Source organism: Lathamus discolor, chromosome 2, assembly GCF_037157495.1.
Source record: "Lathamus discolor isolate bLatDis1 chromosome 2, bLatDis1.hap1, whole genome shotgun sequence".
Classification (NCBI taxonomy): Eukaryota; Metazoa; Chordata; class Aves; order Psittaciformes; family Psittacidae; genus Lathamus; species Lathamus discolor.
Window position 1 is genome coordinate 64,775,348 of NC_088885.1, and position 18,309 is coordinate 64,793,656.

The following is an 18,309-nucleotide window of genomic DNA, read 5'->3' on the forward strand; positions in this document are numbered from 1 at the left end:
CTCTAGTTTCTGTTCCCCATCTCACGAATTTTTAACAAGGAAAATCACTTTCCAGTTTCTCCTTGTAAGAGTTTCGTGGGGTTTTCTTTCAGTCACTTTTTGGTGTACCAAACAATGTATTTGCCAGTCTCTTTTGGAAATGTGCTGTGTCTCCATGTCCTTTAAATGCTGAGATTTCAAGACACAGGTATTTAATGCCAGGCATTTGGGACTTTTGTGACTTGCCAACTGGCTTTTGCCCTTGACAATGCCCACCTGCAGGTGGTTAATGAGACCTAATAAAAGGTAGAGCAGAAAGTCTTACAGTTTTCCTCTGAGAATGGTTAGGAGGTTGAAGAGATGACTTTTCCATTTAATATGCCCTGCCTGTTGATGGAGATGACTGAAAAAGTGGCTCCAGGTCCCTAGGAGTTAGAGTTTCCCCTTCCTGCAGTACCAGTCCAACATTTGCCAAGTTGGTTTCACCCCATTACAAATGGGAAAAGACACAAAGGCTTGAAATAGATGGAACTAACCGTTTACGTACTTTGAGGCCTTTCATTTTAACATAAGGGGGAGATTGATACTTTAACATAGGGGGACCTTGAAATTGTTGTTTGATTGTTCTAGTGTCAACATCATAGGTGCTTGCTTGGTTGGTTTGACCTGATTGCTAGCTTGGTATAAAACTCAGATTTGCAGTCTAAATGTCACTTTGAGAGATTGCTACTATAGAATTTGAATGGATAAAGGGACGAACTATGTTTTGGTTTTTTTTCTCATTGTTCATACCTGGTGTTTACATGCTCTGGACACATCTGGTCTTTTAAAATCAAGACTATTAGATATTAAAGAACTTCTTAACCAGACAACGATAATGATCAACCCAGTTGGCTGGAGCTGTTCCAAATTTTCTGTCTCCAAAAGTGCAGATATCTTGTTCCTGCATTGCAAGTCTGTCTTCAGCTGGCTGTGACTCAGATACAAGTCTTCCAGATGATGTTCCAGGATACTGTGATGAGACTGCCTTTCTGCCTTCCAATGTTTAATCATGGAAAATAAAAGGAAGATAATATCTTGTTTTGGCAATATATCATATGCTCCTATTCCTACTTCTATTACATCTTGCTTTATAGAGCATAGAAGAAAATTATGATAAAAGGCTGAAGTGTTTCTTTTCTGCTGGCAAAGTTGAAACCACATGTACAAAAATTTGGTGGCAACACTGAATAAATGCTAATAACAGGGGGTTTAATAGTTTGTAAGGGTGAGTTGCAAGGAGAAGGGTTAGTTCTCATAATTTCTTTTCTATTTCCATATTGTTTTTCTGTGGACACAATCTATCAATGTTCAGAAGCCCTCAATTTACTGTTTACAAAATCTTTTTAACAACAGTGGAAATAACCAAAAGGGAATAATATGAAGCCTTTTCTCTTTGGGAAGGGAAAGGGAGAAAAGTGTGACTTACTTCACTTGTTATGCAGTACAGCATTACTTGAAATCTCAGGGATCTGTTTACTTATGTACCTTAAATACTTAGGGTAGAGAATAAGAGTAATACATGTTAAATAAAATAAACTCCATGCTAAATGGAATGCAGTAAAGTCACTATCAGATGAACTGTCAGTCTTTGTACATATGTGAATGCTGAGTGTGTTTAAAAAGTTACATGTAAATAACTAAATAAAAGGCAGTAGTCATACGCAAAACTACCATATCCCTTGATTGCTCTGTGGAGAACAGACCAGATCTGGTCTGCTACCAGAACTGGTGCTCAGTTTTAAATATGGAGTTCAGCCTGCCAGGCAGAATGAATTTTTCCTAGCATAGAGAAAGGAGCACCCCAGTTCTACTGGACATTTGTGCTATATTCCTCACACCCAAGAAACAACCAACTTCCTCCCCGCCTTTGTGACGGGTTATAGTTAAGAAAACATTTGGCCTTTTTATCTAAGATTTCAGCTTGGCTCAGGTAAAGTCAGCAGGAATGATCCTCCCCCTGTACTTGACACTGGTGAGGCCACAGCTGGAGTATTGTGTCCAGTTCTGCACTCATCAGTACAAGAAAAACAAGGAGCTACTGGAAAGGATCCAGTGGAGGGCCACAAAGATGATCAGCGGTCTGGAGCATCTTTCTTATGAGAAGAGGTTGCTGGGCTGTTTAGTCTAGAGAACAGAAGACTGAGAGAGGACCTTATTAATGCATATAAATATCTCAAAGACGGGTGCTAGGAGGATGGTGCCAGACTCCTTTCAGCAGTGCTCAGCAACAGGACAAGGAACAACGGCCATAAACTAAAACACGAGAAGTTTCACCTCAACATGCGAAAGAACAACTTTACACTGAGGGTGGCAGAGCACTAGAATGGGCTGCCCGGAGGGGTTGTGGAGTCTCCCTCTCTGGAACATTCAAAACCTGCCTGGACACATTCCTGTGTAACCTGCTTTTGGTGGTACTGCCTTGGCCAAGGGGGTTGGAATGGATGATCTCCAGAGGTCCCTTCCAACCCCAATGTAATTCTGTGATCTGCAGTTACTCAGCACCTCTAAAAGTTAATCTTGTAGTAAACTGCATGCTAGATCTTGCAGTGAGCTCTGCTCGGATAAGTTTGCTCTTCAGACTGAACCCCATGGAAATAGGAAGTCATCTTGGTGCGTTCAGATTCTGAGTGCAGGTTTATAGGTGGACAGGTAAAAGAAGTATTATCCAACACTATTTCCCAATGTTCTTGTCCAATGGGGTACCAAATACGTCATGGATGACAGAAAGATTTTATCAGTAACTTTTGTGTTTACTTGGTTTTCTTGTTCATTGGTATCCTTCTCCCAGTCTTTCTGCTGATGAATCTTTGAAACTGATCATGTTGTTTGTAGTATGTATATGTTACTGTAGATAAACACAAAAAACCCCTAAACCTGAAAGCCCTAGTGCAGCAGTGCTGCCTGTCAGGAAAACATGGTCGTGGAGGAGAGGAACCTGGAAAGCTGCTGAAGAGTTACAGTGGCTGCAGTTCAGAAGGAAGGGCAAAGGCATGAATGTTCTTGGCCAGTGAGCAAAAGTCTTGTCTTTCTACATATCAGACTGCTTTTTTTTTTTTTTTTTTGTATCTGGAAGTTGATCTCCCAAGCAGTGCATTGGGTGCAGCCTTCTAGATGCTATTGTGATAAGTCACGTAATGTTCATATGACATTGAGGAATCCTGGTTTGTATTTGTACCTCTGACACTGCCTCTGTCATTTATGGATCCTGAAAAAAGGGGGGTTTTGAATCATACCTGTAACTTCTAGAGGTGTGTTGTAATCATACTTCTGTAAGGTACTTTCTAGCTTAATTCATTGCAAAAAGTGTAAACTAGTGTTCTGAGATGATTGCTTGCTGAGTACTTTAGGTCTCTGATGTTCGGCTGCTCTGCAGAAACAGCCCTTTTAACTTGAAAGCTGACTGAAATGTAAGGCTAGCATGTACTTTTGCTTCTATCTTAGTAGAAGGCTTTACCCCTGCTCCTGTGAAAACAGCACAGAGGAGACATTGTCTGGGTTCTTTCGCACAACAAATTAGAGATGTGGTAGTGGCATGGTTGATGCTCCCTGCTAACTTTAATCCAAGTAGCACCAAGAAGCAAGCAACAGTGTAGGTATGCAAGGCTGCTGTGCTGTCATATACTGTGTGTTGAAGTCTCTGTTGCTTGCTTTCTGCTGCCTTGGCTATGTAAATGTTGTTATAAGTGTGTCTCATATGGGGTCTTGCACTTTCATTTTGCTGTGGTGTGAACCTCTTAAGTCCCAGCATTTTTAACATCTCAGGCTGACCATATAATAATTGAATGAAAGTACATTGCAATTAGCTGCTTATCTTAATGGCTTTTTTTTTTTACTGGTCTAAAGCTTCTATGAGTGATGCTGCACAGAAGTGGGTATTGTCTTTAAAACAATCGGCCACATCAAGTTTCTTGGAATCTCTGCACTTTCCCTCTTTATACTGAATCAGAGGAGCTCTGCATGCCACAAAATTGAGCTGCTGCACTGGATGTAAGAGTATGAAGTAGGCTAAAGTGGTATTAAGGTTCACTGAGTTGTCATTGATGAGCTGGCATCCATCAGTGTTAGAAGCTTGCTTAGAAAGGATGCAATCAGAGCAGCCCTATAGGGCATGTCCTCTCTTCAGTCATTTCTGTGGCACCTATGGCTGTGGAAGGAGGGTAGGGAGGAGTTAGTGTTCTGAGTGGAGCTGTGTGGTAATAGACCAGATGAGAGTCGGGCATTTGTATTGCAGCATTTGGGCTTTGTGAGACCAGTGTAATTTTGTTCTTACTTTTTAAATCTTGCATGGAAAATAAGAATTGCTTACATTTAAATCTAGCTCTATGATACCATCTGTAATAAATTCTGGTTGCTTACATGAACAAGAAATAAATTGATATTGTCTCTGCTCTAGAGAACTAAAATTCAGCATATCCAAGTATTTAGATTACTGCATTATTCTATTGCATGGCTGTCTGCACCACTGAAATAAAAGAACTGCAGCAACGTACCCAACAAACCTGTGATAAAAACATTTGCTTGTCCAGCACTGTGCTGAATATAGTCCATGAGAATGAAAACAGTTTGGGGCTGTAGTATCTTGTTAAACACATTGTAAATGTTTTTGACAAGAAGCCTGCCCAAATCCAACCACCTCTGGACAGCCAGCATGTCGGAGCACTTCCAAGTGAGATATATCATGCTGTCCTGGGTTGACAGCTTTGGATAATCCTCTAATCCAAGTGATTGCTTAAATGTTGCAGCCTGTTTAGTTTTGCTCATTCCAGGATGACTTGCTGTTGGGGAGTCCTCGGGTGTGGTTTTTTTTTTGTTTTGTTTTGGTTGTTTGTTTTTCCCTTAAAATTAATTTATTTGGCTGCAGTCCTTTTTTTTTTCTTTTTTTTTTTTTCATTAAAAAAGAAAAAGAAAATATGGCAGCCACATAAATTTAACTCCCACTATCTGGGGTCCAGGCTAGACTTAGGGATGTATCCTAATGCTATACTCCTCTGTTAGAGACAGTTCCTGACCTCTGTTGTTCCTCTGACTTCAGCGATATTTGCTGAGGCTGTTGAAGAGAAGGTGACTTCAAGAAGGCAGTTCGGTGTTGGTTTTCTTCTGAGGATACTGAAGCTGTTGCTTGTCCTTGTGTCTGATAAGAGTAGCCTGTAGTCAAGGACTGCCTGCTCTCCGAATATACCTGTCTTGTGTTCACGTTGCGATTGGCACCTCTTACAATGGGGCCAGGCTGCTTTCCCATGCTCTATAGAGATGTGCAGTAGCCAAAGAATGGTAGAGAAGCATTTTCCCTTAGCTGCCTGTGTGATAGTAGAGCAAAGTTGTTTTCTTTGCACTCCTGAACTTTAAAAAAATGGTAAGTTGAAAGGCCAGCTTGGAGGATGCTGTGGAGTGGAGGCTTTCTGCTAAGAAGGCTTTCCAGTTATTGCTTGTGAAACAGCATCACACCAGGATTGTTGTGTTTGCCCTTGTTTTGGGGTTTGTGCAGAAAGCTGGGCACTAGGACAATGCTTCAGAGTCCTGGTCTGCTTCCTGGCCTCTGCTTCCTGGCCTCTGCTTCCTAACATGACAAAAAGGGGTTGATGTCCCCTGAGCCTGGCTTGTGCTGGTATGCTAGTGCTGCTGGCAGCAGAGCAGAGCCCTGCCCTGGGGAGAGTGAGAACAGCCCGGAGCCTGCCTGTACCCTGGGTAACTGGAACCTGCTTGCCCTCTTGTCTGAGTTTTTGGTTGTCTATGTGCTGGTTTAATCCCTTTTGTCATTGGCCTAGCAAAGTTATCACTTGGGCTCACAAGTCAGAATGCTAAGAAACAAAAGTCATTGTTCTCCCTCTTTTCCCTCCTTTTCCTGGCTCTACTTTTTATTGTTCTGTGGATGGAGCAACTCCTGCCCCTCATCCTCCAAGAATCACAACCATTTTTTGTTTGTTTGTCTTTTACAGATCAATTTTGTAGCCTGTCAACTCTTTGCGCTTCTGGCTGCATTTTGGTTTCGTATTTATTTGGGTCCCAGCCATGCCAGCTCTGCTGTTCGCCATGCATTTGCCACCCTCTTTGGGATATACTTTGCTGTCTTCTGCTTTGGGTGGTGAGTACTTGGTCACCAAAGACAAGGCTTGGGTCAAAAGTATTTTTAAACTTCACGTTGGCTTTTCTGGATTACATCGTTTTAGTCTTAAGGCACTTTCTATGTTATTCTAAACAATTGCCAAACCCTCAAAGTAAAACGAGCCGTGAAAGTATTTGAGTCAAGTGCTTAATCTGTGGTGTTTATTCTGGAAGCTAGAGCCACACCAGTCCGCTGCAAAGATGCCTCTTTTGGTAAAGATGTGTTAAGTTTGAATATGCACTTTGAGTCAGGCTAGTCTTTCTTTCAATGAAATACACTGACAATATATCTTGGCATAAATATTAACTTCTGATGGATAGCAGGCTATAAAGATGTCATTGTGATAATCCATGTTTACTGATACCCTGATATGAAATTCCATTTATGTCATTTGCATGGAAAAATACTTCCTCACTCTTAACTGCCACCCCTTCCAGGTCATGTAGAAATTATCTAAATACTCACTTTGTTGTCTTCAAGGTATTCCATTCATCTTTTTGTCCTGGTGATGATGAACTATGGCATTATGAATATGGCAAGTATTCCCAACATCCACAGGTGAGCTAATGTGGCTGTAAGTCTAGAGACTTGATTTCCCAGTTACTTGCAGGAGCTTTGTTCATTCTGTTACAGAAGCAGCTGTAATTTCAATTTGTGGTTTTTGCATTGATATATTGCATCTCCCTACGAAACTGCTGGCCTCAAAAGTTGGCTTTTGCAGGCTTAATAATTTATGCCTAAACCTCTGGTTTCTTAAACATAATGAAGTCATATTCTCCTTGGTCTTGTGTCTTGAGGATTGCTTTTTATAATTCTTTTTAATGTGTTTTCCCCTTGCTGTTTGGCCTTTAGTTATTTTCCACTTATTCTTGAGTTAGGCAGTTCAAATAAGGTCATTGTGGCAGCTGAAGTTAGTGATCTATGAAATTAAGTCTTGCATTTGGTACTGGGCTTTGAGCTTGAAAAGTAGAAAGTACCAGAAATGTCATTGTTTTGAAGCAGAACCTTGCAGCATCATCATGAGAAGTTCACCACCATGGGATCTTTCTTTTCCCTAAACGAATGTCTGAGAGGAAGAAAGACACTTTAAGACCCTGAAGTGCTTTATAAAATGACTGTCTTCCTGGCCCAAAGGCAAAAAGTGCTTTTGTATGGAAATGAAAACTACATCTTAGTTACATATGCTTCTTTCACTTACTAAGAGGAAGTCCATGTGGAAGAACTCTGCTCGTCATTGAGCCTTCTTGTCTGGGTACCATACTCTCTGCTAGAGTTCAGCACATGAGTGTTTTTAAGATTGTGCAGGTGGAGTCATTTGCTTCCCAATCATCTGCACAAATAAGGATTTTTATTTGTAACACCACTACTTTATAGCAGGCTAGAAGGATGAGCTGGCAATTAATCCCACATCTTTACTTTTGAGTTGTTCTCCCTAACAGCATGCAGTTAATACTGTGGTTTGGGTATTTTACAAGTGATTTCTGTCTTTATGCTGTGTGGCTGTTTCTGTAACTGCTGCTGAATGCTCACATCCACATCAGTTTAAGCTGGGGAATGGAAACCCTTTCTTCACTTGTCTTCAGGGCCTGGACTGTCTGAGAGTCTGATGCCTGTCCATGTGACACAATTCTGGTGTCCCAGCTCTCCATGGAACTGTCTAGTTTGCTTCATGTATCAGTGTGTTTCCAAGTATCCATTCACTTACCTTCCCAGTATCCTCTTCCTTGCTCGGTTAAATACAGGGAGAAGTTAGCTGTATGAATGGCTGCCCCCGCTAGATCCTGCAACACTTCCAGTTCTCAGTCCATTCAACTCTTAAAGAGACAGTGATGCTACTGTCCTGCCTGACATAATTTTAAGATCATCTCAAAAAACAGAGAGAATTTGCCACACTCCACTTAAGGAATGCTTAAGAAAGCTGTACATGTAAATAAAGAACACTTACAGACAAAAAAGGCAGGAAATAGCTCCAGTGATGTGCATACAGTAACGCCTGGTTTCAAATACTTGGCTCAGACATAACAAAATAATATGTGAGGCTGGAACTCTGAAATTTAAATGCCTGACTCGAGGTGTTCTTATTTATTCCGTTTCCCACCCCCAGTGTGAGGAGACACCTCTGTAATGTTTGAGTTGGGTACACAAAACTATCAGTCCTCTTTGAAAGTTTCTGCCGGATCTTGTAACATGGCTTCAGACTTCTTAACAACCTAATTTGCAAAAGTCAAACTCCGCTCCTAAACAAGCCCCAGATCTATTTGAGTGATTCTAGCTCATGTTGGTACTTGTGTTGGTAACTGTGTGTTCTGTATGTTACGTTTTTAGGTACTCCTTTGTTGTAGCTATGGGATACCTCACGTTGTGCCACATAAGCCGAATATACATATTTCATTACGGTATTCTCACTACAGATTTTTCCGGGTGAGTGAGTCTGTGAGCTGGGTCCTGTGTCAATTAGCATTAGTTGAATTCAGTATGTTTCAAGAATAATTTTATGTTATCTGTGGAGCACTTGCAATTTTGTTTTTGTTAAGCTTTTTCTAAGGCTTTTTATTTTGTTGGTTATTTGTTTTTTTGTTTGTTTTTGTTTTTTGTTGTGTTTTGATGTTGTGGTTTTTGGTTTGCTTTTCCTATTTGTTTGTTTTTTAGGAAGGAAGGAATAAATGCTGTGATTTTTTGCATTGATTCACTGCTTCTGCTGTTTTCTTGTTAGGCACTGTCTAGTTAGGAAGGTAGACCTTGATTAGCTAGACTTCTCCTAGGCGGCTCTAAGTGAAATAAATCTGCACAGTGGCTTGCTGGAGGTGAGCAGCACAGCTGGTGCTCTGGTCCCTGGTGGTCTGCTCTGAGAGGTGGGGTGAGCTGCTCTCCTCCACCTTCCTAGGCACTGCCATCACTCTGGGTCATTCTTTGCTGTGTTCTGATTTATCTTGATGCCCCCACTGGGAAGGTGTTTCCCACCCCAGGCACTCCAGTGGGTGGGAGGACAAGACTTGAGCAGCGGGTGAGCGGCCGGAGGAGCTGGGAGGTTTGGTGGATGGGTAACCCAAGCAGACAGACAAACAGAATCATCTTTCGCTGCTGGTGTTGGGCTTACAGGTTATCCCACAGGGATGGGTTGTGGCTGGTACAACTTTTTATATGGCATGCGTTTCTGTGGAACAGTGTTCTTCACGTATACTGTGGTCTCTGATTTAGCTGAAGCAGTAGAGGATGCTTTGCAAAAACACAGCTAACCCTGTATATTTTGTCTATAAGAGGAAAGTATGCTCTTGCATGATTTGAAAACAATGTGCTAATCTGTATTCCACTTGTTTAATTGAATGTCTGAATACAGAGTAATTAGTAACATACTAAGAAAAGCTTCTGTAAGCTGGCACAAGTAGGTTGATGCCTTTTCCAAGCTTCTGTCTTCTTATAGGCATAGAGAAGGAAACCAAAGGTTTTTGCTGTCTGTGTGAGTGGTGGATTTAAGGTTTTAATTGCATTTCAGGGAGTAGGGGCAAAATTCCTCAAAGACTTTTGACTTTTAATTTGGGTTTTGTTTTTGTTTTATTTTGTAATTAGAGTAGGGGGCAGAAATGATAACTTGTGCATTTAGAGAAATTTAGTTCTATGTTTTTCTGCAGTTCTTTTAATATACAAAATCATGTCCTGAAAGAGCATGACATACCAAGAAGCCTACAAATAAGATTGTAATGCTGTAGCTGTGTGTGTGTTTATGCGACAGAGAAATGCAAGAAAGCATGCTTTTCTGAGCAGTGTGTTCAGAAATGCACTGTGTGGTGTATTAGTTGTCTGCCGCTGAAAACATTTAATAAAGATCCAGCTGAGACTGTGGGTGGAAGAATGGAATGGTGGCTGTTAATAACATTTTCGGCTTTCTTGATGAAAATGGAGCTACTCTTCTCTAGTGATGAGCTTTAGGATAGTAATGGTACTGAACTTACTCTGTTATTTGATTTTGTCCTGATGCTTCAAGATATAAACCAATTCCTAAACTTCAGTCAAACATTAAGGCACCAAGTAGTAAACAACTGGAAAATGTAGTATGGATATGAGCTACATCTTCATGATGTATTTTGAAAACTAAGACGAAATAAAAATACTGCAGTGGTATCAGTAAAAACTTGCAATCCAAAGTGCTGAAACAAAGGTCAATCTCATAAATCTGTCTTAAAACTGGTTTTCTTGAGCTGTAAATTGTATGTGCTCACTGAAACTTTATGCACATACCTAAACAGATGTGATGACCTAGAGAGACAAAACATATTCCCTGACCAGAGTTTTACCATGTATGAGCAACAACTCAGCCCCTTCTTGCTCATTCTCCCATGTTTTATGGTTCCACATCTATTGCATGTAGTAATAGGGGAGCATTCAAACAGCCTCCTGGCTGGAAGGATGGCTTTCAAGTTCTCCCTCAGGCCTTCAGAAGCAACTGAGACAGAATCCATGGAGCAATGCCCATTTCCCTCCAGCCTCACACTCTTTTGGGTGAAGTAGCTGGGGGCATAAATTGAGAGGGCAAAGCACTCTATTTAAGGGCATCTTTAAAAGGGGACAAAGAGCCTCTCACTTGTTGACTTGTTTAAGTTCTCAGTATCCTGTAAGTCTGATACCTAATCTCAAGGGGGAAGTTTTAATCCACATCAAATAGACATGTAACCAGTTCTACTGCTATCAGCTTTGCAATGTCAGTTCCCCAAAGTGATGAACTACATGCTGAAGGAGTGTTTCACAGTGTTGGTGCTGAAAGCTGGCATACCTCATTTGTTCTCTTGACCTGCTTTGTGCACTTAACAGCTTGCATGTATAACCCTTTTGATGTGTGCTTGCAAATAGATTATTTGGGCGGGGGGGGGGGGGGGACGGGGAGTGGAAGTGGAGGTTCTTTAGTAATAGCTGGTTTTGCTGTTTGTTTGGAGTCCCCCATTTTGAGAACACAGCTTGTAAAATGCAGGTAAAGATTGGTAGAACAGGGTAACTTTCGAGTCATGTTTTAAGTAAACTGGAAAATGGAGTATCAAAGTGAGACTCATCACTTCAAAGTTAAGAAGGAAACTTGTTCACTTCTAATGACTCATTAATTCTTGCAACCCACGCAAAGGGTGGGCCTGGTCACTGATTCCCACAATCAAAACTGTGCTCAAGCTGCTTGCAGCAATTTTTTGATTTAAAAGTTTTTCCTGTATCTGCTAGTACTTTTGCGTAATCTCCATTTTATTTTTTTAACTATGTGCCAGGTTTTAATGGAAACCAGTTCCAGTTTGCTACACCTTAATTTCAATTAGTTGTTAAAAATTATATATGTTGGAACAAGTCCAGAGGAGGGCCAAGAGGATGATCAGGGGACTGGAGCACCACCCGTATGAAGACAGGCTGAGGAAGTTGGGGCTGTTCAGCCTGGAGAAGAGAAGGCTGCGTGGGGACCTAATAGCAGCCTTCCAGTACCTGAAGGGATTATAGGGATGCTGGGGAGGGACTCTTTGTCAGGGACTGTAGTGACAGGAAAAGGGGTAATGGGTTAAACAGGGGAAGTTTAGATTGGATATAAGGAGGAAGTTCTTTCCTGTTAGGGTGGTGAGGCACTGGAATGGGTTGCCCAGTGAGGTTGTGAGTGCTCCATCCCTGGCGGTGTTCAAGGCCAGGTTGGATGAAGCCTTGTGTGGGATGGTTTAGTGTGAGGTGTCCCTGCCCATGGCCAGGGGGTTTGGAACTAGATGATCCTTGAGGTCCTTTCCAACCCTAACGATTCTATGATTCTGTTTTACCAAAGTTTTCATTTCAGTGACATAATGTAGCAATTTTCTCTTCACTACTTTCTTAAAGAAAACTATTAATTTTTGAACACTGATTGTAAAATAACTGAATGCTGTGCTTCTCCTTGAACTCAAATCAATCTTTGAAACATGCGTATTTTATTTTGCTTGGTTTGCTGTGGCATTTATACATTGTACCTAGGAAAACTGAATCCTAACTCTCTCTCTTTCTCTCATTTATTTTTCTTTGTGCTAAGAGGATTATGCTGGTAAGTTGCCTGGTTTCTATACAACTTCATAAAAATGGTAACACTAGCACACATTTTGTTGGGTTTTTTTCTTTGTATCATGGGCTCAGACTGAATAATATGGCTTTAGAGATAAACTAGTTTAAAATAAATCAAGGGATCTTGATTGGGATGTTTGGAAACTAGTAGTAAACATGGTTTCAATCTAGCAAGCTACATGAACAAATAGAGTATTCATGTGATCATCTGGACAGAATTCAGAGGAGCTCCTCATCCATGTGGAAGTTGTATCTACTTTAATCCTTTGCTCGATTAAGAACATGAAGTTTTTTTTTTGTTTCCTTTTTGAATTCTTGCAGTGTCTAAGCAAAATTTCCTAATACTGCAGCTCATTCGGTGACCATGAGGGAATGACTGTGCATATGTGAGTTTCTTGCTATTCCTTACAGAAAAGGTCAGTTTGTGAAAATCGCCACGCACACTGGCATTGCTTTCAATATTCTATTGGTCTTGGAGAGAACCATCAGGGAGACTTGAGCAGATTTCCTCCCTGCAGATGTCAACTCTCACTCTTACGTGAACAATTTGGTGGACATCACTCTCCAGAAGGAGCGGACATCTCTTTGTGCTTGCTATATCCCAAATGCAGAACAGCAGCAGCATTATCAGCAAACTGCTTAGAAAGGGATGGTCTTTGAAAAAGCCCTCTCAGAAAGTCATGTAAGCAGATACTTAAGTAACAAACATCACTTTAGGCAGTGAATTTTTGTTGGGCGGTTAGTGCTTTCTTGCTGTTATTTTCCCCTCTCAGTGGCTTAGTATCAGCCACAAAAGGAGGGAACAAAGATACAACAGTCTTTTTCTATGAAGGAAATACATTTGCAGATGGAAACAAACATAGATGTTTTATGTTACCTTGTCAGAACACAGTGCAGAAATACCAACTGGTCCTGCATGTTTACTTTGTTCTTTTTATTTTCTTGTCTTTTAAATGTGCGAAGTGCAGTGTGTTGTTGCAGGGCGTATTTGACGGCTCTCAGTAACTCTGGTTGCAGCAAGTCCCCAGGGGTAGTACAACAGCGCAGGTGCAGGGTGAATAAGGGGGTGTCAACCTGGTTTCCATGCCTGCTTGCTGCTTGGCTGCTCCTCTGGGCATTTACGCACTTGAAACTGCACTGAGAGCATGGTTTAGTGTGAGGTGTCCCTGCCCACGGCAGGGGGGTTGGAACTAGACAATCTCAAAGTCCTTTCCAACCCAAACCATTCTATGATTCTATGATTTATCACTTCCCAGTGATTACACAGAAGCCCTGCAAGAGCTGCAATGTGGGAATTAGCCAAAATTCAAGCAGGCAGTCACTACTAGAGAGCTCTGCACAGCTGGTGTATTCCAGGCCACTTCTCCAGAAGTAAATACTCTTTCAAGTAAAATGCTCCTATGCGAGCTTTCACCAAAAAACCCACATGAACCAAACTGTAAGTTGCTGTGGAAGCATGAGTGTGTTTAGTGAAGTATTTTTCCTTCAGCACTTCTTCATTTTGCTGTCGAAAGCAGAAGTAAGAGCCCACTGCCGGTAAAAGCTGTTGTTGTGGCATCTCTGGCTTGGTGATCCCTCGGCAGCACAGTTTGTGTTGCAGCAGAGTGTGACTGTGTGAACTTCTCATTGTGGCTTCAGGGCTAAAGAGATAAAAGTGAAATACATGTCTGCTGGTTTAGAGTCCTGTCTGCAGTGAGCCTTTTGACTCCACCTCCTCTGTCAGTGAAATCAGGTCAGTGGAAACTATTTCTAGCAAGCATGTGCCAGACTCCTTGACGGGATTACCTAAGGTCAGGCAGACTCTGCTTGGTAAACGTCTTTTCTCTCATAAGCATCGAAGCTTGCTCAGTGTAGAAGCCAGCCTGTGATATGGGAAGGATCCCCGCGGCAGTCTACAGCTGATGCTGACCTCTTTGTTTCCACTGGCCTGTGCTTCTGGGTGAATTTATTACACGGAGGGAAGCCATGTTTAAAAATTACATTAGCTGGTATGTTTTCGGTTAGAAGGTTTAATTAGGGGGGTAAAACCCACTGTGGAGTGCTCTCTGGAAACTGTTGGATTTTTGTCTTCCTTTTTAAGGTTATTTTTTAGTATTTAACACAATGTAAGGACAGTTTGCGTTGGTTGGTTGGTTGATTACTTTATTATTATTATTTGTTGAAGTTTCCTATTTCATACTGATTCCCTGGGACAAGTTTTCAAGGTGGTCAGAAGTATTATAGGTTTCTGAGCTCCTCTTCTTGTTTGTAGCACTGCAGACTTTTTCCAGTAGAGTTTAAGGTTTAAAATATTATCTTGTAGGAAACAGGTGACTATATGTGATATAATGCAATATTTTATCTATTGACTTATGCAACATTTTATTGCTTTTTAAAATTAGAGCTTGCTTGAAAGGCTGAATAGAAATGATAATTCAATGCTATGGCCAAGTTTTAAATCAAACCCCACATGTCTATTTAGGAAATGATGGTACTAATTCCACCCTATATTAGATGTATTTTTCTTATCTAATTTTTAATACTGCTTCAAGACTTGCATCCTCATGCGTTGCCCTGCACTTCCTTCCGGAAAAATAAAAACAGTCCTAGATTTGCTCTGTGCATGTGTGAGATGAGGATAGATTGGTGAATCCCCAGGGAGAAATGGGATGGGTGTAAGTGTGCAGAAGGGGGGCATCCACAACCCAAAGGGGTGCCAGAAGAAGGGGGAGCTCCAGTACTGCCATTGTTTTGTTGTGCTCTGCCCTTACCTGCAGTGAAGGCTTGGTTCCCCACTGGAATCAAGTCAGTGGGGGAATGATATATGGGTGAGGGAGGAGGAAGATGCTCCCTGTTTACTTGAAACCTTGCTTACCCTTTGTGTGAAGCATTTAATGGTATCTGATACTGATCTTGTGAAAGATTTAGAGGGTGTCATCCTATTGCCACTGTACAGCTGGTTTCCACCTTCCCGATTGGATTATATAAAAGATATGTAAATGTGTAATACGACGATGGCAGGAGAGAGAGCTGAAGGTATCTCAGATGTTCTTTATGGATCTCCCTCTCACCCACAGTGTCAGCAGCATCACTTTTGTGCTTGCATGTCTCCACTGGAGCGGGGACTTGGGGCAGGCAGACTGTCTTCTCTGATTAAAGTGCAGGAAAGTGACTTGTTCTGCTAGGTTTTAATGTGCTGTCAATGAGGCGATGAATTCCTAATATAGATGAAGAGAACCTCTCTCTTCTCTGTTTATACATTGTGTGACTTTAGTGCAGGCTGCACTTTGCTCCCCTCGGTTAATCAGCATATCAAGATTGTTTGCATTTTGGTTCTCCAGCTTACACTGGGAGGCCCAATTTTCTAAGACAAGTGTCTAAATTTAGGCACTTAAAGGCACACAGTTTTGGCTCGGAGCCTGAGGTTTAAAGTTACCCACTTCAATATTGGCATAAAGTGCTTACTGTAAGAAACATACGCAACAAATTTAACCACTTTGAACAAAGTGTTAGTGTTCACCCACAGAGCTAATAGGTCAAGCACTGACAAAATAAAAATCTGTGTTTATTGCAGTAGAACTGCTGGATCACTGACAGCCTCTCTCTCTCTTAAGGATTAAAAAAAATCTGCTTTTTCATATGCTTAAAGAATCTGGATTTACTTGTCTTTGAAAGGAAAGCTAAATGTTGTCTGAATGGGGAAAATCTACTTTGAGAAATAAGATGTTGAAGATAGTGGTGGAAACAGCTTATAAATATTTTTTTCTTGAAAGATGAGTTGGAATAAAAACTAGAATGACTTTCATAATATTGGAGTCACTTAGAAGGTGAAAGTCATTGCTATATTCTTCCATTCCTTAGCTGCCATCAGCAGTCTAGATAACCCAGAAACAGCTGGTGTATAAACCCTTGTGTTAGAGTTGTATTCCAGATTGGTGTATATTTAAGCATGTTCTGGGTTTTCTGAGCAAACTTTTTTAACTGGCATTTCAAGTAGGGACTGCTGAAGTGATAAAAATAGTTCCTGATTAAGAAATTGGCTGATACTGCACGTTCTCTGGTTTTGGGTAGAAAACGCAAATTACATGTGGACTCCTGAAAAAGGTCAGCCATAATTAGTATTAAAAAAAACCAAACCAAAACCAAAGCCACTTACGAAGAAAGAATGTCTTTTTCCAATATTATTGTGTTTGCCATGCTTAGCATATGAATTACCTTGATAATCAGTTTGGTTTATCATAGTGGGATAATTGGCTTGTAAACTGTTTATCTTAGACATTAAGTTTACATTTGATTGTAACCAGTAGGTTGATATAGTCAAGGATGATACGGAATCTTGAAAATCTCTGCAGAACATGAACATTCGTTATTTTAGACAGATTCATCATGAACAGTTGTTATTTTAGATAGATTTATCATTGATGGTAACTTTCACTTTTCTTCTTACCTTGAGAAATTGGTTGGGGAATATACATTGCTGAAAAAAAGCTTTCAGCATTTTTTCTTTCATTGAATTCGAGACAATCTGCTACCATATTTGAACTGGATAGCCATAATATTTGGAGTAATCATCTATGTCTCTTTTTCTTTAAAAAGTTCCATATAATGGTCAAACTCTGTAAACATAATGTACACAAATTTGGGTTTTTATTTCCATGTTGAAGATGTCATTTGTGTTCAAGAAGAAACCTCTGTATGGTTTATGCTGAAAATTTATCACAATCCATTGCATTAGTCCTCAGCACAGATGAATCTCTTTTGTGGAGCTGGTTTTACATATCACAATTAATGCTTTTAAATAATGATGTATCCTCATCACCCATTACAATCTCCTGGCGCTTGTGGTTGTGAAGGTCTCAAAGGTAGTGTCCTTCCAGATCAGGTTTTGTGTTTAGGCCTCCCCAGCCCTTAGAAGCTGTATATGGATCACAATTAGCCCTGGAACCTCTGCCTGTGAGGGACTAGTTAGTTGTCCCCAGTGGTTTTCCACTCATTCTTTTGAATACTCCTGGCTGCATCCTTTACCCTCGTGGGGACCAGCTACTGATGCACCAAGCTGAATTTTTCTCTTTTTTTCCTCCATTTTTTTTTTTTTTTTCCCCCTGCAGCAGCTCACATTTCCCACAACGCTAAGAAGCTCTATAAAACTGCATATAGGAAGTATACACAGTCCTATTGAATGTAGTGGCTATTCCTACACTGCTTGTCTGGTTGACACCAAAGCTGCTGGGTGGTTGTAGCCTGAAAGCGCAGCTCATCTACAGCTAGCTCATGTTTTTTGGAGGCACCAGATCACACATGCCAGACATTCCTAGTTGGATGGTACATCTTGGACAGGCTATCCACAAGCCAGTTGTTTGTCCAAGAAGAGAGTGGGGAAACTGCTGTGCTGACAGCTATTCTAGTATTTGCACGCAGTCCTAATTAATTGATAGGGCTATTCATGAGGGGAAATAAGCATGTGTATCTGCAGAGTCAACATTTTTTTAGGACACTGAGGAGACAGACAATAGGGGAGTAACATTAAGAAGAGACAGTTATGTTACAGCAGTATTGCTGTATTCTAGTTTTGTGTTGTATGGGGCTTAAATTTGGTCTTTGTTTGAAAAGAAACCTAGTTGATTGCAGAAGCTTGTATTTCCTAGTGGTGCAATTCCTCCTGAATTACAGTTTGCACTGCTGCAGGATGGGGAGAAATAAAATAAGGCTTTGTGCCCATTTAGCAATTAAGAATTCCAGTGCAAGCTACTGTGGGGTTGTTTTGAACCCAGGCAATTGTCTTATGCCTGAGTGCCTCCTTCAGTTTTAATTGGATGTTTTCCACTTGTTGCAAGTACAGTTATGCCTTTTAAAGGGATAAAGATATTCAGTAAGAAAGGTGGGAATAATCCGTATTACAAGACATGTGACTATTGTTTTTCTTTGTTATAGTCCTCTGATGATAATTACACAGAAGATCACAACACTTGCATGCCAGTTACATGATGGTAAGAAAAGGAATTTCTTCCCATGTTTTGAAGACAGTCTTTTTATTCAAGGGCATTCTGTGGTTGAGTTACAGAGTGGATGAAATAGTTCAGCGAACTGCTCCAAAGAAAGAAGTAAAATGTTTTTGTGGTTGAAAATTAGAAACTTCATGTTTCGATCACTTCTCTAGG

At 40.8% G+C, this 18,309-nt stretch overlaps 1 protein-coding gene across 2 annotated transcripts in view; it reads left to right on the forward strand.

Moving 5' to 3' along the window:
- MBOAT1 (membrane bound O-acyltransferase domain containing 1) overlaps positions 1-18,309 on the forward strand; it is a 56,256-nt gene that overhangs the window by 18,758 nt on the left and 19,189 nt on the right. For both annotated transcript variants that reach the window (XM_065667229.1, XM_065667228.1), the window contains exons 2-5: positions 5,958-6,103; positions 6,605-6,682; positions 8,450-8,545; positions 18,083-18,138. In XM_065667229.1, coding sequence (XP_065523301.1) covers positions 5,958-6,103; positions 6,605-6,682; positions 8,450-8,545; positions 18,083-18,138 — 376 coding nt within the window. The remainder of the gene's footprint in view (positions 1-5,957; positions 6,104-6,604; positions 6,683-8,449; positions 8,546-18,082; positions 18,139-18,309) is intronic.